Source organism: Sander vitreus, chromosome 7 (genome assembly GCF_031162955.1).
Source record: "Sander vitreus isolate 19-12246 chromosome 7, sanVit1, whole genome shotgun sequence".
Taxonomy (NCBI): domain Eukaryota; kingdom Metazoa; phylum Chordata; class Actinopteri; order Perciformes; family Percidae; genus Sander; species Sander vitreus.
In genome coordinates, this window is record NC_135861.1 from 15,738,517 (window position 1) to 15,763,089 (window position 24,573).

At 40.1% G+C, this 24,573-nt stretch overlaps 2 protein-coding genes across 4 annotated transcripts; both read left to right on the plus strand.

Annotated features, from left to right (window-relative positions):
* Positions 1 to 931: 931 nt before the first annotated feature.
* troap (trophinin associated protein) lies at positions 932 to 8,458 on the plus strand. 3 transcript variants are annotated; one of them, XM_078254906.1, is made up of 14 exons: positions 932 to 1,071; positions 1,576 to 1,662; positions 2,106 to 2,343; positions 2,429 to 2,960; positions 3,541 to 3,659; positions 3,859 to 3,910; positions 4,234 to 4,379; positions 4,503 to 4,557; positions 4,660 to 4,736; positions 4,832 to 4,918; positions 5,639 to 5,746; positions 5,876 to 6,161; positions 6,272 to 6,474; positions 6,997 to 8,458. In XM_078254906.1, the coding sequence occupies exons 2-14, from the start codon at positions 1,601 to 1,603 to the stop codon at positions 7,069 to 7,071; spliced, it is 2,040 nt and encodes a 679-aa protein (XP_078111032.1). In that variant the 5' UTR covers positions 932 to 1,071; positions 1,576 to 1,600; the 3' UTR covers positions 7,072 to 8,458. The 3 variants fall into 3 exon arrangements, with proteins under 3 accessions (XP_078111032.1, XP_078111034.1, XP_078111033.1); XM_078254908.1 differs by having other exon boundaries at positions 4,663 to 4,736; XM_078254907.1 differs by lacking the exon at positions 932 to 1,071 and adding an exon at positions 1,149 to 1,256.
* A 1,380-nt stretch (positions 8,459 to 9,838) lies between these two features.
* Positions 9,839 to 23,979, plus strand: pfkma (phosphofructokinase, muscle a). The gene is made up of 22 exons (XM_078254905.1): positions 9,839 to 10,061; positions 11,009 to 11,082; positions 11,663 to 11,740; positions 12,583 to 12,772; positions 13,942 to 14,107; positions 14,580 to 14,624; positions 17,718 to 17,826; positions 17,971 to 18,066; positions 18,157 to 18,249; positions 18,330 to 18,455; positions 18,576 to 18,640; positions 19,076 to 19,139; positions 19,271 to 19,417; positions 21,081 to 21,151; positions 21,241 to 21,328; positions 21,452 to 21,604; positions 21,695 to 21,859; positions 21,944 to 22,005; positions 22,420 to 22,531; positions 22,637 to 22,736; positions 23,239 to 23,344; positions 23,441 to 23,979. Exons 1-22 carry the CDS (start codon positions 9,971 to 9,973, stop codon positions 23,580 to 23,582), a joined length of 2,343 nt encoding a protein of 780 aa, XP_078111031.1. The 5' UTR covers positions 9,839 to 9,970; the 3' UTR covers positions 23,583 to 23,979.
* The last annotated feature ends 594 nt before the right edge of the window (positions 23,980 to 24,573 follow it).

Genomic DNA, 24,573 nt, shown 5'->3' on the forward strand with positions numbered 1-24,573 from the left:
GAGGACCCCACAGTGCTCCCAGCCCCCCCTCTCACAATATCCAACAGCCCAGTGTCAAAGGTGGACTCATTCAAGTTTCTGGGCTCCATCATTTCCCAGGACCTGAAGTGGGAGTCTAACATCCTTAAAAAGGCTCAGCAGAGGATGTACTTCCTACGGCAACTGCGGAAGCATGGCCTACCACAAGAGCTATTGGCCATCTTCTACACTGCTGCTATCCTCCTGCCTCCTCCCCTCTGGGAGGCGCTACAGATCCCTGCACATAAAAACAACCAGACACAAGAACAGCTTCTTTCCCACTGCCATCCCTCTCCTGAACTGCTAAGTGGGGTCATCCCCAATTTGGCCATTCACCTACACATTACATACTTTATCATTCCAATATGCATTTTGCACACTACATTTGCACTATTACTTTGCACTCTACATTTATACAATATATTGTGTTAATGTGCCTATATGTATGTTGTCTCTATTGTACAGTATGTGTTTATATGGCCAATAAAACAGATTCTGATTCTTATATAAATATATCTTTTTTTTTTTGGTACCATGGTTGTTAAAGTTTTTTAAAGGTTAGGGGAATGTAAAAAATAACAGGGGAACGTTCCATAAACTTACTTAAGGGTTACGTTACATGTCATGCACAGCGCTGTGGACATGTTTTTGTGCGTTTTTCACGTTTTGGTTAGCCAAAGACAGTCAATTTGTCCCATAGGGGCTAGACAGCAAATTGTCTTTGGCCGCGGCAAAAAGCAATCACGTGGTTAAACAACTTTCGCGTCGTTACCATGGAGCTGTTTATGAAAATCCGTTGCTCATTGGTCGACAATTTTGTCATGACCAAAGTGCGCGCAGTCATTGGTTAGTACGCTTCCTATTGCAACCAATGGCGAAGCCCGCTTTTTACAAAACTGCTGCGAGTCCAGGAAGTTGACTAACTGAGGAGTAAAAGGACATAACAAGGGATCTTTAAACCTGCACAAAACGCCTGGAAAACTATTTGGACTTAATTGTATCAGAAGTACTTTATTGGAAGCACAGAAGGAAGTAACAGAGGCCCTTTTCTATGTATGTAACGTATGTAATAAACGGCTCTGTGTGCATGTGCTCGCGAGAAAAGATTTGACATTAAAACAGCTGAAGTTAACGTTAGCCTTCTGCTCGGGTCAAAGCTAACGCTAATCTACTTCTCTTCTCAATGTGGGCTAGTCAAAACCTTGATTTGCAACGTGCACAGGCATAGATACTATCAAGTATGTGCTCTATTGATCAGGCTAATAAATGTCATTATTTAGCTAATACATGAAAAGTTTGTTTTACTGTGCCTGGCATTTGGCTGCATGGAGCGCTAGCTTTCTTAACTTGTTTTTCTTGCTTCCAATCTTTGGTAACGTTGGAGCGGTCAAATTGTGAATTGTTAAAAGTTTGTAAGAAATTGTAGTCTGGTTTTTATGTTTCTGCTGGTGCATGATTTGTGTATTTAGTCTATATCTGTACACAGTTTACTATTAGCCGTATAGTGTTTAATAAGCTTGGTTGCTTATTTGTGTTTGCCATTTGTTGCTCCTCTAGTTGCTCTTCACACCTTGCTATCATTATGGACTCCTCTCCAGTCCTTTGTCAGCAAAGTCAGAACAAAATCCGCAGTGACTTCATGAGGTAAGCCAGTTTATAAAGTACTAAAGACATTTTCACTTTGTTTTCTACCACCTTTAGGGCTGAATTTGAAAACCTCAGTACTTGTTTGGGTGCAGCTAGAAAGTTCTAAAAGCTGGCATTGAATGTCCTGTCATATTTGTAATCTTGTTTACTTATTGTTTTAATCAGATAGTTCCTTATTTAAATCAAAATGTGTGGCTGCTTTTTCTTTTTTGTGTGGCTGCTTGTATTTAGACATTTAACATTTGCACACTTTGGCTTCTTTTGTTAAACAAAAAACAAGAGAGACATTTAAATATTTCTCAAGAAAGGCAGCACAAATGTGTTTGGTATTGGTACCAAAACTCTGGTATTGGCAATAGTAATAAAATAAAAAAAAATCAAACAATGTGTAACTCTAATTGCATTTATTATTTTGCGACTGACTGGTTATCTCCATACAGAACAAAGAATGAACATAATAAAATGCCAGCGCACCCAAAGCCTTGCAAAGGCCTCTCTGCACCTCACCTTTCCAACCAGAATATTGAGAACCAGGATCCAGGAAACTCTGAAATGGGCAGGAAGGCACCTATGCGGCCAGGTGTTAGTAGGCTTCCAGTGCTTGCAAAGTCCCTTTGTCTTCCGACTCCGTCCGACTTCAGTAAATCTCACTGTAGGTGGGAGGAGAAACCTCTGGCTGTAAGTGCCTCCTTCATGTCCTGCAGATTTAAATGTAATGTTTTCTATTTAATCAGATAAATCATACTTTATCATGTTCCTACAGGGGAAAACTAAGAAGAAAAAGCCATGCACCAGGCCTGTACCTTTCAACCTGTCTCAGCCCAAGAGCTCAAGAATGGCCACTGAAAATCAACAGCCCCTCACTGTTTTACAATCAAGGACTGGCACTCATGCTGTCCAACTTGAAAACAATGAATGCAATGCTCGTCTAAAAACCCAAAACATAAGCGCGAAACCTACTAAACATCCAGCTATGTTAAACCACAATATGGACTCAACTAAAGGTACAGGGAAGTCTATTGGAAAGGCTACAGGAAGTACGTCCCAGCTATCAGGACAGTCTGGGCCTTCCAACACATTGAGGACTTCAGCCACTTTGTCCAATCCTTTACCATCCATTCCAAATAATGCTATGCGTCAGACCAGCGCAGCTACTTCTGCACAGCCTACTGTTAGTGCAGAAGCCTGTTTGGATAACATGAGCCTGCTCAGTCTCAAAGATCCAGCCAAGATGTCCCATGCTAACCAAAACATGCAGCTGACCACGCAGGGCAATTCTTCCAAAAGTTCAACCGGTAAGTTAAATGGGTTGTTGCCTTGTCATTGCTTTTGAGCAGTACACTTCCATTTGTCTTGTGCACGATATAACAGAATATATTTGCTTCCTGCATTTGAATCTATGTAGGCTCATTTGTGTTTATGCACTCAGTTGCCAGTTTATAAGGTACACCTAACTAAAACTAATGCAGTCTAATACAACAGCCCTGTAATATATCCTACACTTCATGAAGGTTATAATGTTCAGTCTTGAGAGGTGTTGATTCAACCTTTTGGTAATTTTGAAGGCTGTTGTTTGTGGTGCTGTTTTGTATTGCATTATACTGACAAGTGTTTCTATTATTTTGTCCACCTGGTCTTTATTAATGAGTGGGGGCTAAATAAATGGAGCAACACTACTTGCAATACTTTTGAATGTAGGTTTTGATTTATCTGTTTGCTTTTACCTAGAGTGCACTAATTGGATATTTTTAATACTGCTTGCAACAACTGCATTTCTCCATAGAGATGAATGTATTTCACCTGTAAAAAAACCCTACATTGCTCACTTATGTTTCCATGTGAATAGCAGTAACCAGTGTTTCCTATGTATTTCAGACAAAGAGGAGAACTTCCAGGCTGATCATGCGGCTTTGCTCAGTATCCTCCGGAACGAAGGAGTAAGTGCCACAGGTCTGAGGTCTGCAAATTCACTCTCCAAACCCTATAACTTTCTGGTGAGTTGTTTTTTTGTAATTGTCATTTACTTCCTTCTTTTACAATGCCTTTGGTCCCTACACTTTCACTGACTGGTTTTTATTTGTGGTTTTGAATGTTTATTTTTGTCTGAATCGTGACTTTTCACCATTTTTATTGTTATAAATCTGTTAAAATGTGTTTTTAATAACCATTTGCTGGTGATTCTCTTGTTTGCAGCCCCAGCGAGTGTCTGTCATGAAGAGTCGACAAAAAGCTGGACCCACTACCGGTAAGCACAAGCTTAGAAACATAATGTGTACCTGAATAAACAGTATGTGATCACAGTAGATATAAAAGTTGTAAAACCCAATCACAACGACCGCAGGAAATTAGAAATGTCATGTCTTTTCATTTCATAAAAGGTTGTTTAGAGTCAAACCATTTACAGAATAATGAAGTTACATCTCGGTACATTTATGTATTTTAACTATTTTTTGATGAAACCAGTAGTTGGACATTTTGGGTAATACTCACTTTCACTTTTCACTTTCTTGCACTGAGTTAGATGGGGCCTTTGCATGTCAATTGAATCTCTTTGTGCTCTTCTTACAGGATCAGTGAAGTCGATGCAGTTCTCCCCAGACCCCGCTGCACTGCAAAGTATCCTGCAGAACGAGGGAGTGAAGGGTCGAGGGCCCGTGGGGTCCACACCCCGAAGCTCTGTCTGTCCATCAGGCAGAGGCACTTCAATTTACACAGTATGTAATTCATCAAATTAGTTTTCCCTTTGGCTCTTTTTTTTTTTTTTTTTAAATCTTTACATTTACATTGCTTTCGAAACACGAGCACAGTTTCATTTACTGTGTTGCTTCTTTTCTCAGGCTCAGAGAGTGCCGGTTAGAAAGAATCGTGCAGAGGCGACCGGAGGACAAGCAGGTAAGATCTAGAATCGTTGTTCTTGTTATCTTAGGAAACCTAATGCATCCTTATCCTTTGTCCCTTTACCCCAACGTGACTCTGCTGTTTTATCCTCACTAGCAGTCGAAGAGGCTACACAGAAGAACTGGACTCCACAGAGGGTCCGCAACACCAGGCATCAGCCCATGTCTGCTATGGTCAGTTTACATGCATTGAATGTTCACGCTCTGTCTGTTTAGTACGTGGTGTTTCTCACAGTCAGTGCCTTATTTCACCATGCTGCTGTTTTCAGAAATGTTATCTGTCGACACCACAGTCATGGTACACCGGCACTCCCGGGCTGCGCAGCTGCAAAGCCAACCTTCAGCCGCACCAGGAGGTGAGAGCAGGATATCGTGTCAATTTTATAACATTGACATAAGCTTTTACACAAATCTGTTCAAAAGTCTAACACAAAACCAAAAGAGATACATAATCTGTATGTGCAGAAGAAAGTTCAGCCACACTCAAAGCCAAAATTGTTCTTTCAACCAATTCAAGGCAGCTACAACAAAGGCTTGATCACTTTCTGATTTGATGTTTGGAACATTTCAGAAATGTAAAAACTTTTTCATATTAAGCTGTACCATCTGTTGGTGGAAGAGAAATGATTGAGCACCATTTATGTTAGGGGAGTAAAATAAAGGATATGGAAGGTATGTCTCTGCAGGTCTGAACATCTTAAAAAAACAAAACAACGGTTGGTTTTGAAATTAGAGGATGGAGTTTGTATTTGCCATGAAAACAACCTCATGTAATCAGAACTCGCCAAGCTTTTCGGATGCTGAAAATGTTAACTAATGAATTACTTATCAAAGTCAGCATGTGAAGAGCGGATTGCAAATTTTATGTCAGTGCCGGTGATCCTACACCGCTGTCGCATTAAAAGCGCCCCTTTTACTGTATTAATGAAATAACTAAAACAAGAGCATGTCTAACATTATGCAGAGTAGTTTTCATTTTGATCTGAAGCCTTTTACTACTACCATATATCTTTAACCAGAAATAATTATACTTTTCTCCGTACCACAGTTCATATGACTTTCTTGTTTGTGAGCAGGAGATTGTCCAGAGATTATTTGATGATCAAGAGGACGAGCAGAGCACAAATGTGGCTGAGAAAGATGCTGAGACACGAGAAGCGCAGCTCCCAGTTCAAGCCACAACTGTAAGAAGTGAATGGAGGTTCAAACCTTCCAGCCATACAGAGATCCATATTGAATTCCGTTCTCGTTATTTATTTAAAATATACGGTAAAATCACTGTATTCTGTTTGTGTCCTCCCTCACTCCTCCAGACTAAATCCCACTGTGAAGAAAAGGCAGAGGCGAGCAGGGTCAGCAGCGAGAAGGAGAAGGAGGTGGTGAAGGAGGAGCAGAGCATTGTGGGAGGACAGCCGTTCTTCCAAGCACCGCAAAGAGAGTCTGTCATTTTTTTTTCAACGGGCAAAACCTTGTTAAGAGCTCCACGTTTTGAGAAGCGCCACGAGCCACATGGCCCGGTGCTGCCAGTACATGAAGAGATGTCATCTGTGTCAGTGCCAGTCTGTCAGACCAACCCTTCGGTTCAGAGTCTGCACAGAGGTAACGCTGACATATCATAATAATCCATTCTATAGTATTACACATACAGTACAGTGAACATTTTTCTGAATTGTGAATATGTTTTTGAAATGTGACTTTTTCTATTACAGACCTCATTGTACAGAAGACTTGTGCTCCGAGTCTTGCAGTGGCGATGCTGCGTAAGCGTCTTCCTTGTCTGGAGGAGCTTCGTATGGACGAGGAGGTGGCCTCCTACACCTCAGGGTCTGTCCCCACTGCTCCCGGGTTTCTCCCCCTTCAGCCCCGCTGTGGGAATCCGCTGGCTTCCATCCTGCACTCCGAAGAGTTCTTTGTGAGTACACCGCTGACAGTGTGCATGTACAGAAAAATGTGTACCATTTCTATATCAAATCACTGACATAATGGTTTTGAATAGGAGTCGTTAATCTTTTTTTTTTTTTTAAACCATATCTTTAACCATAGCTGAGAGCATCAATGAATGAGTTCAGTACAGCGATGCTGTAGGTCCAGATTGATGCTGTGCCCTAAAACCACACTACACTAAATCTAAGCAGGTTTTGAGTATTCACAAGAATAGTGTGAATATGTGAATATTCACATAGAAGGTATTCGCCACCTTGGAAAGCAAGAAAGCAAATGACCTTATTTCCCAATTTATTGAACTATTCCTTTAATTTACAACACAGTATGATACAACATAGTGCAGTGCTACAACCTGACAAGTGATCACATTTAGTTGGACAGTGGCATCCAACACTGAACATAACACTTTAACACATACATATTCTCTGTATATATTCACAGACATACAAGTTAATATGAATATTTATCTACTGTATGTTTTGTTTTCCAGAAATTTGTTCCAATTGGTTTCAATCTCTCATTCGGCCCTTCGTCTCCACGCAGCTCTCCACTGCAGGAGAGATGACTTTGCACTACAAGTCCTGTATTTGTTTTACTGTTAATATCCAGAGTGGACAAGTTAATTCTGGTGTACTGATGAGACTTTTTTTAATGGAACTAATTTTGTTTGTCCTACACTGTTGTTGCTAGCCTTAATAAAAGTCCAAAAAAACGCTGCTCAAATAATACTTTTTAGAAACCTTTTTTTTTTAAACTTATGAATGTGTATGACCACCCTCAGTAGATGCTTTCTAAAATGAAATGTTATTTCTGTCAAATAATGCGTCTTTTACACTGCAGGCACTCATATTTGTTTACAATGTAGATCCACGCATGTTAGAAACAATGTTTATGAAATGAATCAAAACCTAAATGTTGGAGAGAAAAAAATGTTTTAAAAGGTCAATGAAGACTCATCAGTGTTTTAGCTTTAGTATACATATAGATTAGATTAGGATGGCTCAAAGCGTCACACCAGAATAGTCTTGTTTGGATTGAAAATGATTAATGTGCTCATATTATGCTCATTTTCAGGTTCATAATTGTATTTAAAGGTTATATCAGAATAGGTTTACATGGTTTAATTTTCAAAAAACACCATATTTTTGTTGTACTGCACATTGCTGCAGCTCCTCTTTTCAGCCTGTGTGTTGAGCTCTCTGTTTTAGCTACAGAGTGAGGCATCTCACTTCTGTTCCATCTTTGCTGGGAGTCGCACATGCGCAGTAGCTAGGAAAGGACAACTAGCCAGTCAGAAGCAGAGTATGAGGGAGTGCCACGCTAGCAGCTAGGCGAGCATAACGTTTGTTACAAAGTGATGCATGTTTGTTACGAAAGTAAAGGGTGGACTACAATAGAGCAGTTTGTGAACAGTGTTTTCTGTTGGAGAAGGTAAGTGCCTTTGGGGTGGACTTTGGGCTTTTTCACTTTGTAAACCTATAACATGCACAGAAAGATATATAACACAATAAATGAAAGGGGAAAAAGCATAATATGAGCACTTTAATGTTCAGTGTTTATAATAAATGTATATGGGTTACTGTCTAGCCGTGTATGCCTTTTTTTTTTTTCCAGCTCTTGAACTTATTTAAAGGGGCATCCCACTAATTTGTACAAATCCCACAGTTGTATATCATGTCTTCTGTGCTTCTGGAGGAGCTTTCTAAAGTCTGAGTCATACTGTCGGCGTAGAGTTTGAACGATATGGGCAGGGAGGGGTCAAATGACATGATAATGGTGGCATTATGTGAAATGTAGGATGCATTGTTTTTGGAGCTCCACCCATACTAGCGACTAACAGTTATATTTCTGAAACAATTCATCAGGTATTCGATCGACAGAAAATTAACTGTCAACAATTTTGATAATTCAAGTAATTATTGAAGAAAATAAAAAAATATTTGTTGCTTCAAGCCGCTCTTTGCTGCTCTTCTGTCTCTTGAATCATAGTAAATTGAATTTTGGAGTGTTGATCTGATTATGTTACCTTGAGCTCTTGGGAAGCGTCTTTCTGAGTTACGACTATGATGAGTGATAATGACACTAATCGTTAGTTGCATTCCTAGTCAGGATATATCGGCCTCTGCTGCTTTTGATGTGACCATTTGTAAGACCCCCCAACTTTGTTTTCTTTTGGCTGATACAGATATTTAATTTTCCTAAAGTCTTATGTAATGCTGTTGTTCACATGAGCGCCTCAGCATTAAAGCTATAGTGCGTAGTTTCTGTGTCCCCCCCATGATAAGTAATGACAACCACACTGTCGGCGCGTCCACATGATCCAGCCTTCCGTGACCGCGCACGCGCCCCCTCCCCGCTTCCTCGCAGTTGCTAGTACGCAAGGAGGACACGGACTCTAGCTAGCTTCTGCGCGGCAAAGTCACCGGATTCCACAATCTTCTGAACATAGCCATACTGAGAAATACAGAGTTGTGTTAATTAGCTTTGTAGCAACTCATTGGCATGCCACACTAACCTTGAATGTAACGGACGTTTATTAATAACGTCCGTTACGTTAAAAAGTTACGCACTAAAACTTTAAAGACGTGGAAAAGATCATTTTTATTGCATGAAACAAAAATATGCAGGTTGTCTTAAATTCAAATTGCCTCTAGGCCAGATGTAGCCTCGTGAGACCGTCATGATCTCGCGAGCTCCAGTTTTCCAAGCAATCCATCTGGCGTCTGGAGTCAGGTTAGGCCAGATGTAGAGTTAGAGCCTTTTTATGGAAACATGTTGCAAGGTGCACATCAGCGTCATGCGACACATTAACCTGTTTAGAGGGACCGTATTGATACTACACAGTACAGTAGCCTACGTGAATACACCCTGCTGAATTAGCTTAAATCTGACGGGCAGTTTTCATTTAGGCTATTAGACAAGCTCCAACCCCAGAGATATTTTACAATGACATGAAAGGAAGAAAAGTATTTTATTTTATTTTTTTCATTACTAGATTATCAAATTTGTTGAACCAATCTGTTAGTTGACACATCGTTTACGTTCAGGAGTCCTGAGCTGGAGCTGTTCTGTTCTGCTAATTTCATGTGTAGAAGTGACTAAATAAGCCCAAAATTTCAAAATATTGTTCATTACTTGCGTTGTACGTATTAATTGGAAATATCTAAGCTGAACTACATTCAAATTGTTTCCTTTTACATGATTGCCATTGTGTTTCCCTGTCAGTAGCAAACTGTCCCCTCCAGGTGGTTCTGGGTCTGATGTATATTTAGTAGAGTTGTGAGTGATGGAGGTGGAGTCAGAGGAGTATCAGTGGGAGGGGTCTCTGGGAACAATAGTCCATAAAGCCTGTGCCTTCAATCTCTCCCTTGAGGTGCAGAGAGTGATGGAAGAGTAGTTCTGTTCTTTCTACTTTTGTTTTCACTTAATCGTGCCCACCTGTCTGCCCCGGTTCCTCTGGAAACATGTCCAAGGATTTCCATCCAATCATGGACCCCACAAAGATGGGGCTTGGACGCTCCATCGCCGTGCTGACGTCAGGAGGAGACGCCCAAGGTAAGCAGAGAAACAATTATTTTATCACAGCTTTATTTTGAACGGTAAAACCCGAAAATTAGTCAGAGGGGTAAAATCTGTCGGACAGCCATCTTCCCTGCTGATGTGTCTGAGCACACCACTGAATCCCAACCAGCTGTAGAAGCCTCTAATCTTACAGCGGCCAATAACGTTCCATGTTAATGCTTGGCATGCCATTTAAAGTAAGTTCAGAGCCAAAGAACAAAAAGGACAAGCAACATTTTGTATACAAGATGTCAGAGTGACACAGCTGAGCTATGATGATAAACAAGATTAGCCTACATCTCAGATTCACTTCACCACCAGTGATTGACGTATATCCAGCAAAACTTTAAATGCCCTTACAACTGCCAGACAAAGCACAAAGTAAATTGTGTAGCAGATGAAACTTTACAAATCAAATTAGAGCTGAGAGTTTGTTAAGAAATCACCCATACAGGCTGTGCTTTCCACTGTTAAACTTTAAAACTGGCATTAAGGTCCTGTAGAAAATTACTCCATCTCGTATTCCCGGGTGAATAGCTCTCCAAACCTGACTCTAACCCTTTGTGTTATCTGCCCAAGCGTTCCCTTATTTCACATCTTTGGAGCTAATTTTAGTGGCGATGACCTTTTTCTGGTATGGAGGAGAGAAACGCCCCCATCCACAGCTGCTGTTTGGTGAAACAAGAGCTGCAGCATGCCAGCCTGCCACAGCACAAGTTCACATTGTGGCCTTTTAGTGTACTGGACATCCAAGGGTGCGATGATACACAAGACATACAGTTCCATAAACTCAGCTACTGTCCTTCCCTTATGGGTATTTTTGTCTCATCTGTTGCCAATGTGCATGTCACTCAAAGGTTACAACTTAAACTGATATCTGGGTTGTCTTATATTGTGAGTAAATTAGACCCCAGTCATCCCATTTCATTTGTGTATCTCAGGCATGAATGCTGCTGTGAGAGCCACAGTCAGAGTTGGTCTCTACGCCGGAGCCAAAGTCTACTTTGTTCATGAGGTAGGGGCTGCATACATGGATGGATTATTGAACAGGCATACAGGGCACAGCCCCAGGGCCTTCGCCTACAAAATGACCACAAAGAAACACCAAAACAACAACAACAACAACAAAAAACGGATGCAAAGAGCGATGAAGAGAGTTAAAATGACTATGAAAAGGGGCAAAGAACCCAAAAGAGACACAAAGCAACTACGAAGAGACACAAAATGTTACTCATAATCCGCCCATGGCTGCATACAAACTACGCAGTACACTGACATGTCATGATATTGCATATAAATACAACACAAATTATTGAGCCTGTGATAGATTTCTGTATTATCAAAGCTATGAAAGAAAAGGGTGTCTGCATTTTGTTGCAGTGCTGGATTTAACAGAAATCTATCTCTGTTCAGTATTTTCTATTGTAAGTTTTTCAATTTATATCCTGTCTCTTGACGTTTGCACTGTCCAAGACAAATTCCTTGTATGTGCAAACCTACTTGGTTATAAAACCTGATTTCTGATCTTGATTAAACTCGTACATCAGCCATGACTGTCTTTGTTCAACCACAATGCGTGTTAACGTGTGCTGCAGGGCTACCAGGGTCTGGTGGATGGAGGAGACAACATTCGCCCCGCCACATGGGAGAGTGTATCCATGATGCTTCAGCTGGTGAGTGCTGTGTAGCCGAGTAAATGCACCAAAATTAGGGTTTGTGGTGTTTTTAAAGGGTCAATTCACCCCCAGCGAGGACCAATCCTCTGTAAATGGGCGCACCCTCCACCAGGACACCTTTTAGCTGAACTAAGTAGGCCTACAGACCCACAGAACTGATAGTGTAATTTCAATGCACAAAACTTAATTAACCTCCATTGTATCCGGGTGGCAGCAGCAGGCGAATGTATTAAAAAAAAAAAAAAAAAGATAAAAGTGAACCTTTCGGCCTGGCTGTTTGACATGACTAGAGGTAAGAGATAAGGTGTAATTTTGGTGAACTGACCCTTGGAACTTTAACACACCTACTCCACTTGGAATCAAGAGCTTCCTCCTCACAAGCGCTAATGATACATGTGATTTTTGAGTGATGATGGTAACTGCTGGCTGCCCTGTAACTGAAGGATGATGGAGATGCAAGTGAAGTTTGTGACTTCTTTAAATCTCATCTGTTGTCTTAATAAAGAGACCTGGCAAGTAGAATGACATGCTAAGATTTATTAAGTAGGGGAAAGTGAGCAATGGAGTGGGAACGCACCATGGTACATTTCAAGGATATCACTTCAAAGTGTGATGCAGTCTCACTTGATGTGACTTCAAGGTATCTTAATGAGTTGGATTCCACAATGTTATAAATACGCCCTGATGCACATCCCTCCACACAGAGATTAATATTTATGGGATATTGGATAACTGTTGTGGGGTTAAATGTCAGCAATCACTGCATCATTACATTCTTTTTCTTTCAAAGCCTGAAAATGTTTGCGTAGTATCAGTATATTCTCCTCTTCACGTGTCAGGGAGGTACTGTCATCGGCAGCGCTCGCAGTGAGGACTTTCGTACCAGAGAGGGTCGTATGAAGGGAGCGTGCAACCTAGTGAAACTGGGCATCACCAACCTGTGTGTGATCGGAGGCGACGGCAGTCTGACTGGAGCCAACCAGTTCAGGACTGAGTGGAGCGGGTTGCTGGATGACCTCGTCAAAGCTGGTAGAGAAACAAATATATGTGCCTTCACAAAAGAAGTGCCTTTTAAAAGGTTTCCCTCCCCTTCAGACTCAATATCTCAACAATTATTGGATGCATTTAATCCTTGTGTTGCCTTCCCGTCAACCAATACCATTTTTTTTTGGCGCTTTTATTTGATGATTTTGGTGCTTTTTTTTAACGTTTTTTTTTATTCATGGTCAATCAACCTCATTTAAATGACACTATACCTAATTTTTGAGTTTGAAAAAAAGCAGAAGTTATGACTTATTTTGAATAATAGTTTATACCAGAGGATGCTAAGTAAATGACAGGCTGGTTTATGTCAAAGTTTAGTCAAAATACTGTTTTAAAACCATTTAAAAGTTTTCAAATGCAATGAAATTGAATAAAAACACCCCAAAAAAAGGTAATCATTCATTTTACCTGCAAAGCATGGTGCATCCAAGTTATTTTGGAGCAATTTAGTTGTAAGAAACCCATATTTCTGATATTAAAATACTTTGAAAACGGGTCAAATTTAACCCGAAAACAATACAAGGGTTAAGATTACATTTGTTACACACCGTCATGGTCCTCTGAGGATGAATCCTAATTCTGTAGCGCCACCATGAGGTTTTACATTTTTGGCTTTTAGTGAAATATCTTGAAAACTAGTTTTGGATGGATTGCCATGTTTGTACTGTACAGACATTTCCCTCAGGTCAGCATTTTAATTTCTCCAATATTTTGGACCAAGTACCTGCAAAACTAATGACATTACTATATCGGCCTCAGCTGTAATTTGTGTTTTGTGCTGTACACAAATGTTTGTCGCAAACATTACACCTGCTAAATATTATGTGAGCATGTTAGCTTGGCGATTTGTTAGCATTGAGCAATTGTAGCCTGACAGAGCCAGTAGCGTGGCTGTAGACTCTAAAAGTCATGTTCTATTGCTTTACAACAGTCAATCCCAGTCGATGTATTTATTTTTTGTTTTGGAAGGTATTTAAACAAATCTATAAATCATGCGCACATAGAAACAATTATTTTCCAAACTAGAGAATTCAGTAATAATATAGTTTGATCCATAAACCAGGGATGCCTGTGAATAAAGGAAGAAATACTTTGTACAGGCATTGTATGTTTCTTTTCATCAACGTTACGGTCTCTGTTGTTGTTTTATGCAGGTAAGATTACAGCAGCAGAAGCCAAGAAATCGTCCCACCTGAACATCGTGGGCATGGTGGGCTCCATCGACAATGACTTCTGTGGCACTGACATGACCATTGGCACTGACTCTGCCCTGCATCGCATCATGGAGGTGGTGGATGCCATCACCACAACCGCACAGAGGTCAGACATCACTAACAGCTTCCTCCATGCACACAGTAATGGATGAGATTCACTTAGAGCTTTAGTGCGTACCTTTTTGATATGAATAAACGTCCGTTACATTCAAGCAATTGGGGTGGGGGCGGCTTGTACCCTGTGGATGTGCCGACAGTTTTGTTGTCATTACTTAGAATTCCTCATGGGGGCGACAGAAACTACACACTATAACTTTAATATTCAACAAGGATTAAATTAGATCATAGCTGCTGTAGCGAACTGTACAAATGTAAGTAAGTATGAAGCGTCATTATTCTGATCCAAAGTAATACAATGCTGCATCAGGCCAAGTAAATACCTGTCACTTTGAGTATATGAAGAAGTGTGAATGTGTATTGTTTTACTGATTACTTTTTTTATTTTTTTATCTTATTCAAAATTTCTTTAAGAATGCCTTTTTTCTTTATTTGTACAAATGCTCTCTGTGTATCCACAGCCACCAGAGGACATTTATCCTGGAAGTGATGGGCAGACACTGTGGGTCAGTACTTTTTTTTTTTTTTTTTTGTATGTGTGTCTTGAACAAACGACATCATTGGTGTATTTCTCAATCTACTGAAGCCTGTCTACTGGTATTTAGTACAATAAAAATCAAATGTTTTCACTTTGACAGCTCGCCTAATTCACGCCTTTTTTGTGTCTGTATTCAAATCTGCTGGATGAGCATGGCATTTCTGTTTAGGTTGTTGCCATCTTGACTGTTTGCTGGGTATATATGATTGTTCATTGTGTTACTGGACTGCTATAGGGTGAATTGTACAAGATTTATGTGGGAGCTAGCACAGATCAGGAAGTAAAGCCTGGAATGTTTGTTGTGAGGCTAGTAAAGGTCTTGTGGGGTTTGCTGTTTAGAGCAATATGTGGGGTGGGTTCAGGGTGGGATGGGTTGGAGTTAACTGGGAGTTTAGCTGATAATCGTCACCTGTTGTGCTTTCAGTTATTTTATGTTTTTTATTTTTTTTTATTTGCTACTCTATCCTTGCGCCTTCCTTTTTCGCATCGGAACGACTCCTTATTCTCACTATAACTGAGCTAGATGAAGGGCAACCTTAATTTAATTAGTTGGACTGTCAAGGGGCTAAATCACCAAGTGAAAAGGGGTAAAGTCTTCACCCACCTACAGCGGCTCAGGGCTGGGCTTGACTCTGACCATTGGCGGTTAGGTAAATGCTGGCTTGGTCAATTTTTCCACTCTAATTTCAGGGGTAAGGCTAGGGGCTCAGCTATCCTTATTGATAGTAATATTCCCTTTGAGTCCTCAAACATTATATCAGATAAAAATGGACGTTTTAATATTGTTTCAGGCAAACTTTTCAATAAGTCAGTCATCTTGGCCAACGTTTACGCGCCGGACGTTGATGATGCACAATTCTTTAAGAGATTTCTTTTCTCAACTCCCTGATCTCAATTCTCATTCTCTTATTCTTGGTGGGGATTTTAATTGTTATCTAGATCCAGTACTACACCGCTCTTCCCCTAATCCTGCCACTCTTAGCAGATCTGCAGGTCATATTAAATAGTTTCTTGCAGATTATAGCCTCTCTGATCCATTCAGGTTTTTATACCCCACAGGAAGAGAATATTCATTCTTCTCTCATGTCCACCACACCTACACCCGAATAGATTATTTTTTTGTTGATAATTCATTATTGTCTGACCTTAAGTCATGCAGTTATGAAAGTATTGTGATCTCAGTTCACGCTCCTCTGCTCATTCATTTGGCCTTCTCCGATGCTGAGTGTACAAAAAGGCAGTGGAGACTGGATCCATTGTTGCTCACAGATGAGTTTTCTTACACATATCTCCACACATATTAAAACTTTTTTCCTCCATCCTACATCCTCCAGATGTGTCCAATGCAAGAATTTGGGAAGCCATGAAAGCCTATTTGAGGGGCGAAATTATATCATTTGCAGCATACAAAAATAAGTATACAAAACGGAAACAAACTGAAATTGCTGATCAGATTCTGAACATAGACAGACAATATGCTAATTCGCTCTCATCTGAACTTTACAAAGAACGTTTAAACAGAATTTAACCTTCTTTCCTCTCGTCAAGTTGCCGACCAGTTGCTTAGGAGCAGAAGTACTTTTTACGAGCATGGTGACAAGATTGGTAAACTCCTGGCTAATCATCTGCGCGGCTTTAGAGCGAAGCAACTTATTCCTGGTATACGGACAGACAGTGGGTGTACATCATCAGATCAGAAATTTATTAACAAAAAAGTTCAAAATATTTTATTCAAATTTGTATAGCTCGGATGGTACAGTAGATGTAACTGTTATGGAAACCTTTTTAGTAACCTAATCATGCCTTCCCTTTCTCAAGACTTGAGATATAGCCTCGAGGCACCTATTACTCAGAAGGAAATTATTGCAGCAATAACTTCTATGCAATCGGGTAAATCTCCTGGCCCAGACGGACTTTCATCTGACTTTTTTAAGAAATATCGATCTATTTGTTAGCTTTTCTCAATTGACGAATAACTTTGGTATCGTAAAGACAGATTTTTTTTTTTTTTTTTTCAGATTTCTACAGATCAGGCATTATATACAGAAGTTAATTCCCCAATTCCCTAATAAACCCCCTGTCGATATGTTTCTTTCTGTTAACCCCACATTAAAAGGCACAATTTCGGTCTTTTATAACCTTATTTCGAAGTTGCATAGTCCCTCTTTAACAGCTATAAGAACCACGTTGGAACAGGATCTAGGTTCTGCCTTCACAGATCGCATGTGGGATTCAGTCCTGGATCGGATACACTCTACCTCCATGTGCGCCCGACATACTCTTGTGCAATTTAAAGTAGTACATCGTCTCCACATATCTAAAACCAAACTAGCTCATATGTTCCCTGTCGTCGACCCGACCTGTGATAGTTGCACCTGCGTCACTCTTTCACATGTTCTGGTTGTGTCCCACCCTAACTGATTTCTGGACATCAGTTTTTCAAACAATTTCTGAAGTACTTCACCATCAGATTGAGCCGAACCGTTTTACTACCATTTTTGGCATTGCTCCCAATTTGGACTTGCCTAAGGCGAAGCTGAAGGTATTGGCCTTCTCCTCCTTACTGGCTCGTAGGATTATCTTACTCAAGTGGAATGACCCTGCTCCTCCTTCCCACTCACATTGGATTAGAGACATTATGTCCTGTATGAATTTGGAGAAAATACCCTGGGATCTGAGGATAAATTTTACAAAATATAGCACCCCTTCTTGACATGTTACAACTACAACAATTTCAGAGTAGCTATTCCCCCCCCCCCCCCTTTTTTTTGTCATTCTGTACCTTCTCAACCTTTGTTTTATGTATTATTATTATTATTATTATTATTATGTGTTTTAAATGATCTCTTGTAGTAATCCTTAATACAGGTTTGTTTGTAATTGGGTGGGAGGGTGGGGGGGGGGTATGTTCTGGTTAAAAAAGGTAAAATATGTATATCCCATCATACAGTAATTGTTTTTTGCAATTCTGTCATTCATTAAAAAAACCTTAAAAGAAAAGAAAATGTTTGTCACTTTGTTCGCTTTTATCTATGTTGTGTGTCCCCGTGTCCGGCTGCAGGTACCTGGCCCTGGTGACGGCTCTGGCCTGCAGTGCAGACTGGGTGTTCATTCCAGAGATGCCACCAGATGACGGCTGGGAGAACCACCTGTGTAGGAGGCTGACTGACGTATGTATTCCTTTTATTGCAGATGGAGATGCCTGCTAACCAGCTCTAGACACTACAACATAAGTCTTAGCATAAGAATGCACAAGTATATTTTTATTTCCTCTGATTGTTGTTGTTTTTTTGTTTTTTTTTGTTTTTTTTTAGCAAAGGGGCAGAGGTTGTCGTCTGAATGTGATCATTGTGGCTGAGGGTGCGATGTCCAGAGATGGCAAACTGATTACTTCTGACCAGATCAAGAAGGCAAGCCCATATTTCTAATGTCAGTGTGGTAAAGTATAATTCCAAGTTGCACAAACAACATGCCATACTGTTGAATTTAATTGTCCACAGCTGGTGACTGACAGGCTCGGCTTTGATACTCGCACCACCATTCTTGGACACGTGCAGAGAGGAGGCACACCGTCCGCCTTCGACAGAATCCTGGTAAGTGTCTCGTAAAATACCGAATATAAAGGACAGTGTACACCTGATGATTGATCTCTGTCTCTGTCTGTGTGTTCCAGGGCAGCAGGATGGGTGTGGAGGCAGTGATGGCGCTGATGGAGGCTACTCCAGACACTCCTGCCTGTGTGGTCAGCCTGTCTGGGAACCTGGCAGTCAGGCTGCCACTGATGGAGTGTGTGCAAGTGGTACGTGAAAATATGTAGTTACTGTACTTTCTTAGGGTGTTTTTTCTTCCTGTTTTGGAGGATGTGCACTAACATTTAGGGATTTCTTCATCTTTCTCTCTCTCACACTCACTGCCACAGACCAAAGATGTGACTGCCGCCATGGCTGAGGGCAGATTTGATGATGCCATCAAGCTCAGAGGAAAGTAAGTATATTTTCCTATTAATTGTAGAGGAGTGTAATCCTAATGAACAATTCAATTGATCCATCATTTTAAAATGTAATTATTAATTGATATTTGGAAAACAGGAAAAGGAAACCAATAACTCCCCCAATTATTTTTATTTTGTTTTGTTGTATTTATTAATTGACTATAATTACATACTGTTAAGTCTATAATAATTTTGTTGGCACACTCCAGGCTTCATAATAGCACAGACGTAATGCATTATACAAAGAAAATATACAGGATAAAGTACAAACAAACAAAAAAAGTACATAAAAAAATCCTAACCCTAAACAGAAAAAGAAGTAAAAGGATAAAAGCCACCATTCATATATTTAAAAAAAAAAAAAAAAAGAAAAGAGTGCATTTCACTGATCTACTGTTCCAACACTCAACCATATTTATGACGTGCAGGAGTTTTCAGAACAACTGGAACACATACAAGCTGCTAGCTCACATCAACCCCCCAGATGTTAAGGTAAGGATCGTCCACCGTCATTAAGGTTATTCTTTATGAATAAAATTAATGATTTGAATGGTTACACCATCTTTTTCTCCATTAACTAACTCTTCAGTCATCTGCTTCTCACTCTCTGTCTTACTGACCAGAGCAACATCAATGTGGCCATCATGAACATCGGCGCTCCCTGCGCTGGTATGAACGCTGCAGTCCGTTCAGCAGTCAGAATGGGCATCATTCAGGGCCACACCATGTTGGCTGTCCATGACGGCTTTGACGGCCTGGCTCACGGACAGGTTAGTGTACATTTCCGTCTTTGCTCCCAACCTCCTTTTTATTATGGTTTGGTGAAATTTGGAGTTAAGTAAAACACGTGCTAATGTACCCATAGTGTCAAAAAATAGTTTATCAAATAAAAACTAAGTAGATTAAACATACAAGGTTGTCGTACCTTGATGGGAAGCCATTACTGAGTACAAAACAACCTCTGTACTCATACAAAAATGCTGTAAACTAAAAATGCTTTCAAAAATATAAATTGTTTATTTTTATCAATTTACAAAATGAAAAGTGAGTGACCGAAAAAACCTCTAAATCACATCAATATTTGGTGTTACTACCCTTTGCCTTCAAACCAGCATCAATTCTTATAGGTACACTTGCAAAAAGTCAGGGAACGTTGAGGATCGTAGACGCAGTGGTCGGCCAAGGAAACTTAGTGCAGCAGATGAAAAACACATCAAGCTTATTTCCCTTCAAAATCGGAAGATGTCCAGCAGGGCCATCAGCTCAGAACTGGCAGAAACCAGTGGGACCCAGGTACACCCATCTACCCTCCGGAGAAGTTGGGCCAGAAGTGGTCTTCATGGAAGAATTGCAGCCAAAAAGCCATAACTCCGACATTGAAACAAGGCCAAGCAACTCAGCCTTGCACAAAAACATAGGAACTGGGGTGCAGAAAAATGGCAGCAGGTGCTCTGGACTGATGAGTCAAAATTTGAAATATTTGGCTGTAGCATAAGACAGGTTGTTCGCCGAAGGGCTGTAGAGCGGTACAATAATGAGTGTCTGCAGGCAACAGTGAAGCATGGTGGAGGTTCCTTGCAAGTTTGGGGCTGCATTTCTGCAAATGGAGTTGGAGATTTGGTCAGGATTAATGGTGTCCTCAATGCTGAGAAATACATGCAGATACTTATCCATCATGCAAAACCATCAGGGAGGCGTATGATTGGCCCCAAATTTATTCTGTAGCAGGACAACGACCCCAAACATACAGCCAAGGTCATTAAGAACTATCTTCAGTGTAAAGAAGAACAAGAACTCCTGGAAGTGATGGCATGGCCCCCACAGAGCCCTGATCTCAGCATCATCGAGTCTGTCTGGGATAACATGAAGAGACAGAAGGATTTGAGGAAGTCTACATCCACAGAAGATCTGTGGTTGGTTCTCAAAGTTGTTTGGAACAACCTACCAGCCAAGTTCCTTCAAAAACTTTGTGCAAGTGTACCTAGAAGAATTGATGCTGTCTTGAAGGCAAAGGGTGGTCACACCAAATATTGATTTGATTTAGATTTCTCTTCTGTTCATTCACTGCATTTTGTTAATTGATGAAAATAAACTAACACTTCCATTTTTGAAAGCATTTTCATACTTGCCTAAAACTTTTGCACAGTTGTGTATATATATATATATATATATATATATATATATATATATATATATATATATATATATGTATATATATATATATATATATATATATATATATATATATATATACATATATCATACATACATACATACATACACACACACACACACACACACACACACACACATACGGTAAATCAGTGAAGCTTTTCTTTCTTCTTTTCTTTTTCCAAATAGTCGTCCATGTTTTAATATTTTTTTTTTATATAAAATATTTTGTTAGTAATTCTTAGTAATTTCTCACTGCAGATTGAACCTATCACCTGGACTTCAGTGACTGGCTGGACTGGAATTGGAGGCTCAATGTTGGGCACCAAAAGGTAAAACATAAGTTTTATTTTTAATGGTACAGCTTTTGTCATAGCACTATAACACTTTTCACTGTGTGATCTGTCTCTGTTTCCCAAAGAACTCTGCCAGGTAAAATGTTGGAGGAAATCAGCCTGAATATTGCCAAATTCAACATCCACGCTTTGGTGATTATTGGTGGATTTGAGGTAAAAATATGTGATAGCAATTCTTCTCCTTCAAATCCAGAAGTCGTGTCAGTGTTGGCTGATGTTCTCCCTTACCATAGAAGCTCTGAAACAAATTAATCTTCCTCTTTTCGCCTGCTGCAGGCCTATGTGGGAGGCCTAGAGCTGGTTCAGGCCAGAGAGAAATATGAAGAGATGTGCATTCCCATGGTGGTTATCCCTGCCACCGTCTCCAACAATGTCCCCGGCTCTGACTTCAGCATCGGCGCTGACACCGCCCTCAACACCATCACTTTTGTCAGTGCCTCAACAGTAGACATACACACACATGTACAAAATGAATTAACTAAATACTAAATTCATTTCTGCTATGTTTCTTTCCTGCAGACCTGTGACAGAATCAAGCAGTCTGCAGCAGGGACCAAGCGCCGTGTGTTCATTGTTGAGACTATGGGTGGGTACTGCGGCTACTTGGCTACCATGGCTGGTCTGGCTGCTGGGGCTGACGCGGCATACATCTTTGAGGAAAAATTTGGCATTAAAGACCTGGAGGTGAGTTGATGACCTGTTAATCCAGTTTTCAGTTCATTGCACCTTAAACAGGGATGTGTTCTGATTGTGATATGTGGACTATAGATGAACGTAGAGCATCTTGTGGAGAAGATGAAAACAACAGTGAAGAGGGGTTTGATTCTCAGGTAGGTTTGAACCAGGTGTGCATCAGAAATGAAGTGAGGTATGATATTCAATTTTAACACAAGACACAACTCCTTATGAATGATCTCCGTCCAATAGGAGTTTTTCACATCATACTTTGACATTAACCGTATTTACAGGTGTGAATGAATGATGGCTGATTTTCATTTAGCTGCTTCAAGTTTCATGGTCCTGGTATTGTACATGCTGGCTCATGTCTCACTGGGACACTTGAATAGAATGGAGCCATTGTTAATGCTATTAGTAACACCTGTGCTTTTCCTGCTATGACATGACAAAATGTCTGTGAAAAGGCCCAATACTCACACTCTGGAAGCATGTAAATCAGCTATTAGTCCCTATCACTATAGATAACAGTACGATACACTAATCTGTCCCTTTTCATTGTACAATAGGAATGAGAACTCTAATGCCAACTACACCACTGACTTCATCTTCAGCCTGTATTCAGAGGAGGGTAAAGGCATCTTCGACTGCCGTAAGAATGTCCTCGGACACATGCAGCAGGTCTGTTCATTCAGTGAAGAGTCCGATCCATGCGCAACAGATTTTTATCTTTGTTTTTGCTTTATTACAATGTGGTTGATGATACACGTCCTTTACTGACTACAGGGTGGCACTCCAACACCCTTTGACAGAACCTTTGGCACTAAGATGGGTGCCAAGTCTGTTCGGTGGTTGTCTGAGAAACTCAAGGAGTGTTACAGGCACGGTACGTGGGCCTAAAATCTAATGCTTCTGTTGCACATTTTGAGAACCTATAATACCAGCAGGCAGTGGTGAAATGTACAAGTTCATTTACTGGAAGTACTGGAAGTATAATTTTGAGGTACTACTTGTACCTACTTGAGCTTTTTCATTTTGTTATTGCTAGTTGTATTTAAACTTTTAATCCACTACATTTATCTGACAGCTTTACTTGCTGGTTACTTTGCAGATAAAGATTTTATACACAAAACATATGATCAGCCAATACCATATTAATATACATCAGAATATTAAAACATGATTCAAAACTGTTAATACATTTGAATGCATGACTTTTGCTTGTAATAGAGTATTTTTACAATATGGTATTGCTATTTTTACTTAAAGGATCTGAATACTTCCTCCACCACTGCCAACATGACTTAATAATACTGTTTCTTATTGGTTGATAGTAATGATCATGGCATGGCATGTTAACTGAACTGTTTCACTTCCTGTGTCCTTAGGTCGAATCTTCGCCAACACACCAGACTCTGCGTGTGTGCTGGGCATGAGGAAGAGGGCACTAACCTTCCAGCCTCTTTCTGAGCTGAAGGGAGACACAGATTTTGAGTAAGATGCATGTTTTACATATAACTTACGGTACTACTAGTAACATGTATAATGGTGAATATATGGTGAATAATATCCCCCCTCTGTTGACTGCAGGCACCGCATCCCTAAGACACAATGGTGGCTGAAGATCAGGCCCATTATGAAGATCCTGGCCAAATACGACATCAAACTAGACACATCCGAACACGCCAACATGGAGCATGTGATCAAGAAGAGTAGTCCTCTCGGGAAATAGACTTCTCTTTCTGTTCCATTACAAAGTATTTTTCTTTTCCCACTACCTGTCCACATGCCTTAGTAAAAGAGCTGCTGTCTCATGCTTTCTCATCATTGAAGTCCAGGTAATAGGCTCAATCTGCAGTGATGTTCTGTAGCCCTCCCAACTCCCAAAACCTTCAGTGAATCACATATCAAGAAACCGATTAAAGATATATTTACAAAAAAACATAATTGTTTTTATGTTAAATGGAGCAGAATGTGAATCGTCCTCCACTTACTCCTGTACAAGATCCTCTCCAAAGATGTTTTAAGACGTTTAAAAATGCATGTCTGGTATGGTTTTTCCACAAAAAAAGTTCAAATACCTCGTTTAAAAAAAGAGCTCTCTAAATTGCCTGCATGTTAAAAGATGTTTTAGTAGCAGTTTCAGATTAATTTCTCTTAGTTGATGGTGTGTATAGTTGAGAGCCTGTAAAATCTGTCACCAAATTACATAAGTCTGGAAGTGGATATCTGGAAGTGTTAAGTCAAAGGCAACAGATTCACAGCAAGTCCAGGTACACATACCTAAACAGTACGCTCCATGTGGTTACACCGAAATGTACCCCCAGTCACTGAATCATGATGTTCACCATTTAAGCAGTGGAGCCATTTTTATCTATTACGCCAATAATACAATACAATGTGTTTATTTGTCAATGTAATACTTTGTGACCTATCTTTTGAACTACTTTTTTAGTTTAATTAAAGTGTTTTCAGTGGCTTATCACCAGTTCCTGATTACATCTTAAGTGGGGCAAAAAAGTGATTACATCAAGGCTCTCCTTTTTCTTTTGATGCTTCACAAGAGACCATAATGATTCATTGGACCTGCTGGTAATTGCTGAACACCCTTTATGAGCATGACCATGATAGCAGTGTATTAACTTAAACTAATGATACCTGCTGTCCTATAAAAGGATACATATGATATACATATAACATGCATTATACTAAGACATGTATAC